Source organism: Rhineura floridana, chromosome 9 (assembly GCF_030035675.1).
Source record: "Rhineura floridana isolate rRhiFlo1 chromosome 9, rRhiFlo1.hap2, whole genome shotgun sequence".
NCBI classification, from domain to species: domain Eukaryota; kingdom Metazoa; phylum Chordata; class Lepidosauria; order Squamata; family Rhineuridae; genus Rhineura; species Rhineura floridana.
Genome location: NC_084488.1, coordinates 26,003,927 through 26,009,935, shown reverse-complemented (window position 1 = coordinate 26,009,935; position 6,009 = coordinate 26,003,927). Strand labels below are relative to the sequence as shown.

At 50.2% G+C, this 6,009-nt stretch overlaps 1 protein-coding gene across 1 annotated transcript; it reads left to right on the top strand.

Annotated features, from left to right (window-relative positions):
• Positions 1-503: 503 nt before the first annotated feature.
• Positions 504-5,698, top strand: PHOX2B (paired like homeobox 2B). The gene is made up of 3 exons (XM_061584651.1): positions 504-744; positions 2,368-2,555; positions 5,249-5,698. The coding sequence occupies exons 1-3, from the start codon at positions 504-506 to the stop codon at positions 5,690-5,692; spliced, it is 873 nt and encodes a 290-aa protein (XP_061440635.1). The 3' UTR covers positions 5,693-5,698.
• The last annotated feature ends 311 nt before the right edge of the window (positions 5,699-6,009 follow it).

The following is a 6,009-nucleotide window of genomic DNA, read 5'->3' as shown; positions in this document are numbered from 1 at the left end:
TAGAGATGCAGGAATCAGCCAGAGGGAACTTGGACAGCTCAGTCTCTCTGCCTCCCTCTTTCTCCCCCTCCTCTTCCCCTCTTTCCTTGCTCCCCCCACCCCCACCCCACCCCACCCCCACCCCCACCCCGGTTGCCAGCCCAATAGACTGATGAGTTATTGTCATGTAAAAAGCGCCAGCGATCAGACCAACCGCTTTGCTATTGTCCAAGTGGAAAGAGCCAAGTTTATTATGAGGACTATATGCTCTAGAGACCTCAGGCAAGGCAGCTCATAGGAGCCGTTTTTTCATAAAACTAGGCACGGCTGGTAGCAGGGAGGCCACTCTGAAAGCAAGCGCTGAGCTGTGAGCATCTCTCCCTTTGCCTTGGCTCTCTCTCTCTCCCCCCCCCACCCGCCCACCCCCCTGGACAAGTCCGATCTGAGGCTCCTCGTCTTTTTCCCCCCCACCCCATCCCCGCCAGCCCCCAAACACGTCGGCTGGGCCACCCCGAGCCTTTTCAATGTATAAAATGGAATATTCTTACCTCAATTCCTCCGCCTACGAGTCGTGTATGGCTGGGATGGACACGTCCAGCCTGGCTTCGGCTTACGCTGACTTCAGCTCGTGCAGCCAAGCGAGTGGCTTCCAGTATAACCCCATCAGGACCACTTTCGGGGCCACCTCCGGGTGCCCGTCCCTCACCCCCGGATCCTGCAGCCTGGGCACTCTTAGGGACCACCAGAGCAGTCCCTACGCAGCAGGTAAGGACCTCCGCCTGGCTGGCGGCTCCAGAGGCAGGAGGAGAGGGCAGGAAAAACGAGGCAGGGGGAAAGGAGCCGAGCCAAGCCAAGCCAAAGCCCGGGAAAAAAAAGCCTCGCTTTGATTGCATTTGGAAAATGGCAATGTGTTTAGTATTTACCAAACGAAATTTGCTTACACAAATGAAAGAATTTATCACGTTAGGAGCGATTGCAGGAAAGGAGAAGACAGGAGGGGTGGGGTGGGTGTGGGGGGGAAAGGGGGGTGTAATTCACTTACACCGTTACACTATCCGAAGTCACACCCGAAACCGCCAACAAAATTATCTTAAGCTGCCAAAATGATCGGCATAATTTATTTACTTTGCGAGAGAGACGGAAAAGCTAGGAAAATAATTAAATAAGCCGCGAGGAAAGCTCATTACTGACACTGTCTTCATCATCATCTTCTTCATCGTCGCAGTCTTTTTTCTTCTCCTCCTCCTCCTTCCTTTTTTCTTTTTTAAGAAATCACATCAACCAGCAACAACAAAGAAGCCATCGAGAAAGAAGGGGCTGAGCTGTGTCTCATATCTCCTCCAAGTATTTTACTTCTTTTTAGCAGCGCCTTGCGCCCAACGAACAAACGGAGGAAATTCCGCTTGGGCGAAAGTCTGCTGGCAAGGGAGGAGGTGCATCATTCATTGGCAGTCCGGCAGGGGGGGGCACACTTGCTAGGGAGTAAGTCCCATTTAGTTCAATAGGATTTACTTCTGAGGAAACATCTTTAGGATGGCATCCCTCGGTCTCGCTCCATTCAGTTCAGAGCAGTGGGGCGTTTTTTGCTACTGAATTGAATGGCAACAGGGATGTTTCCCTGGACTGTTTCTTTTTTAAAAAACTACTTTTGTATTTAATCTAGCTAGCTTGGCAGCGAGAATGCAGTAGCATTTGAAGAGAAAGCAGCCGTCGCTTTCAGTTGTAAACGCTCGTGCCCGCATTTAGCGAGAAGGCTCTGCGCTTTTCCCCATAAAAACGACATTGTATTTACATTTTTCGCCCATAAAGCTTCATGGGAGGACCCACCTCAAGATTTGTCTGTCATTTCACGAACTTACCCCCAACTTAGCACACAACTGTTATCCCCACTCCCCCCCGTTTTTGGGGGGGGGTGTCGCTAAGGTCTGCAATAAACAGTTTTTGGGGGAAGGGAGATTTTTAACCGATATTAAAAGTAAAATTCGTATTTTGAGGGAATCCATCTGCCAAAGGTCGTATCCCTCTTCTTCATATCAATTTCTTTGTGGAAACACATCTTTTCCCCTTCCGATTTAGGGGGGTTTAAACTTTTAGCCGTTCAGGAAGATGGCCTAACACGGAACGAGCTCCATTTGCGTTCCTGCTCACAGGTACGTCCCACTGATTTCAGTGGGGCTTACTCCCGGGTAAGTGGGTATAGCGTTGCCGGCGAAACAATCTCACCGACTCCAGCCGGGAGCCCGCCGCTGCAGCGAAACAACTCGAAGCGGGCACTCTCAAGCGGACGTTCTCTTGTTAAAACGGGTTATCCGGCACATCGCAGTACCTGATCAACCGGTGTGTGCTTTTTTCCCCCGCCCGTCGGCCGCCCCCTTTTGCCTTCTTTAGTCCCCTACAAACTCTTCACCGACCATGGCGGCTTGAACGAGAAGAGGAAGCAAAGGCGGATCAGGACCACGTTCACCAGCGCTCAGCTCAAGGAACTGGAGAGGGTATTCGCGGAGACTCACTACCCAGATATCTACACCAGGGAGGAGCTGGCCTTGAAAATCGACCTCACCGAAGCCAGAGTTCAGGTAAGTAAAGGCGGCTTTGGGGGACCGGCTCCGGGCCGCTCAACAGGCGCGTCAGCGAATTCCTTCACGTCCAGATTGCAGCAGCCGGCTGGGCCACTGCATCAGGGGCAACGGGTTGGGAGGGGTGTGTGTGTCACAATGCAGAAACGATCAGCTGTGAGGATTTTCAGGACGATTCAGATACAAACTGGACCATGACTAGAGGCTGGCGGCCAAGGTGGGAAGAATGTTGCTTTTGACACGGATTCTTTCTCTCTTTTGGGGGCGGGGGAGTTGGAAAATGGCTGCAGGATTTTTTAATATACATAATTCTCAAGACTGTGCTGCTGCTGTTGCTGTTTTAAATTGTTTTTGGCTCATTTATTTCCAGTCTAGACATTTCTCCACCAGCAGCAGGAGGCATTCAGCTTTGCATCCAAGAGCCCTCTCAAGCTCATGGTGCCAGTAAGACAGGACAGCAATTTCCCGGCCAGCCCAGTAGGATATGTCTTCCTTGTGGCTTGTCTCACTTACTAGAGCTACCTGTTTCTGTATAGGTGCCCCGTTCATTTCATCTAGATAGTTGAATTCGGCAGCATGTGGCAAGAAGGTCCCAAGGGAAGCCTGAACTAGATATTTGGGTTCCTTCTATAATTAGGTTTTTTGAACCAGTGTAATTTTCCCCTAGTTCTTGTTGGCAATGCTCATGTCTATATTTCCTTGGAAACAATTTCTTACTTAGTAAAGTGTAAATCTGAATTCTAAAAACAGAGAGAGCTTTAAATCAAAATCAAACACTCTGATCAATTGATACATATGCAAGCCTTTGCTTTGAAGGCAGTGATCTAAAATCACTAAGTTTGGAATCCACTCATGTGGATTAAATATACACCATAAACCAGGGGTGGGGAACCTTTAAACCTCCAGCTGTTGCTGGACTTCAGCTCCCATCAGATCCAGCCAGCAGAGGGCAAGGGTCAGGATGATGACAGTTTCAGTCCAGCAACATCTGATGGGCCACAGGTTCCCCATCCTTGCCATAAACATTACTACTCTTTAGCATCCCATGAGCACAAGGGTGGCTTAAAATCGTCAAAAAATCATAATTTCCATCATTAAGGCTACAATCCTACATATGCAAAGTCCAATGGAACAATATTGTGATTTACTCCTAGGTAAATAGGGCTACAAGTGATCCTGATATACTGATAGGGAAGAAGTTTATTCACATAGCAAGCCAGAGAATGTCCAGGCCAACGCATGCCATGGCAAATTATGAGCATGAGCTGAAGGATTTCAGGATGATGAAACTAACGCCAATATGTCAGAGCAGGAAGTGCCTCAAAGAGAAGAGAATCACTGCTATGGGGGTTTGAAAGGCAATATGGTATTCCGACTTGAAGTTAATTAGGGATTGACAAACATGTCAAAGGTACATGGCCAGTCCTCTGGTTCAGTGCCAGTGACCCACAAATCACACCTGGAAGCCACGTGAGATCATACCCATGGTCCAGTGTTCTTTTCATCTACCTGTAGTGGCCAATCAAATGCCAACAGAACTCACAGGCAGGTTACACTAGTCCTCAGCATCTGGGGGCTAGAGGATTCATGGGCAAGTTTGTATGTTTGTTTACACCAACAATAAGTTCAACAGTAACGTACTTTACTGTCCACACAGCCCACTCAGTAGGGAGTAAATTACTGCAGTTCATTGGCAGCATGTAAATTTCATTGCACCTATTAAAAGAAAGTACTTGATTACTGAAATCAAATAGTCTCTAACATGGAAGCTTAGTCTTGCATGGCCAATAGCCACCCATAGTCCATCCATTCAAATTGGGCATATTATACTTTTCTAAATAGCTAGTGGAACTAACAGCAATCAGAATACTTTACATCAATGAACTGCACTGTGCTGCACAAGTGTGTTCTTGTACTTGCTTGACATTGCAGCCTATCAATTTCAGAGCATATCCCTTGATTCCTTGGGCAGGCAGTACCACATAAGCTGGTTTAGCCAAGATCCTTTGAACACTGGGTAACATACAAGGCCATTTCTCAGTCATATCTCGCCAGAAAGCAAATATAACTGTGTAATAAGCTGGTCAACTGTAACAAGTCACAGAATGTTAATAATCTTACTATCCCTGCTACCCCTGGTTTCTAACGGGAGTGGGAAATTGTGATACTCACAAACCCAAGTATTGACTCACCACCTGGCATGTTATTTTTAGGGTTAGGATTGGAAAACGACAATTTTTATTCACCTACAGCAACACACTAAGGATAGTTAACAATGGTAAAGGATAGATATTTTAATACCTTTGGGTGCAACAAAAGTTCACTTAATACAAAAAAGTTAGATGGTAACACCTATAGACAGAAGGTGCTAAAGGTTTGTCTTTCGAGGTTTTCTAACACATATTTACTGCATAACGATGTGCTTTTTACTAAATTCTGAACCAACAGAGGTAGTTATTTTGAATTCACTAATGCAAAGTACCACAGCACGTGGCTGTTTGTGGCTTTCAAGACACGCTTGAGAGAGAAGCGAGACCTCTGATGCCATTTAGTGATGATAAATACAGAACCCAGTGGCTCGCGGTCATTCTGGCTTGGTGTGCCCGTCTTTTGTGACCTGGTGAATAAAGTGCACCACGGCCCTTCCCGTCCATTTTTCTTGAACCCATCTCCCTCCCTTTCCCTCCGGCCAGGTCTGGTTCCAGAACCGGCGGGCGAAATTCCGCAAGCAGGAGCGGGCGGCGGCGGCAGCTGCGGCCGCAGCCAAGAACGGCTCCTCGGGGAAGAAATCCGACTCGTCGCGGGACGATGAGAGCAAAGAGGCCAAAAGCACCGATCCGGACAGCACCGGCGGGCCCGGCCCGAACCCTAACCCGGTGCCCAGTTGCGGAGGCGGTGGTCCCAGCCCTGCAGGGGTCCAAGGCGGGCCTGGAGCGGGCGGGCCTGGGCCGGAAGGCGGCAAAGGCGCGGCGCCCGGCGGTTTGGCAGCAGCGGGGCCCGGCCAGGGCTGGGCTCCTGGGCCGGGGCCTATCACCTCCATCCCGGATTCCTTAGGCGGGCCTTTCGCCAGCGTGCTCTCGTCACTGCAAAGACCCAACGGCACCAAAGGCACCTTGGTGAAGAGCAGCATGTTTTAAACTGGGGGCGGGGCGGGGCGGGGCGCGCGGGGCCGAGCCCTTCTTGAGGGGCTTCTTCAATTGCCATTGCCACCTCCCTCCCTCTGCAGCCCGGCCGAGAGCGAAGATTTGGCGCCCCCTGCAGGGACTCGGCTTGCACCACCAGCACCCGCCTTCTGTGAGGTGCGGCTGCTACCGCCGCCGCCGCCCGCGCCTCTTCACGCCACGCCACTACGAACGCCAGGCTGCAGGGCGACGCGCCCCAGTCCCCCCTCCCCGCAGCTAGAGTTTCCTCACGTGGGGGGGGGGTTCGTGTTGTTTCTTCTTCGCCAGACCGG

Excerpts from the sequence above, each read along its gene's own strand:
- PHOX2B (XM_061584651.1), top strand. The coding sequence starts at position 504 with ATGTATAAAATGGAATATTCTTACCTCAATTCCTCCGCCTACGAGTCG. Across the intron at positions 745-2,367 it reads GAGCAGTCCCTACGCAGCAG|TCCCCTACAAACTCTTCACC; the intron begins GTAAGGACCTCC and ends TGCCTTCTTTAG. Across the intron at positions 2,556-5,248 it reads TCACCGAAGCCAGAGTTCAG|GTCTGGTTCCAGAACCGGCG; the intron begins GTAAGTAAAGGC and ends CCCTCCGGCCAG.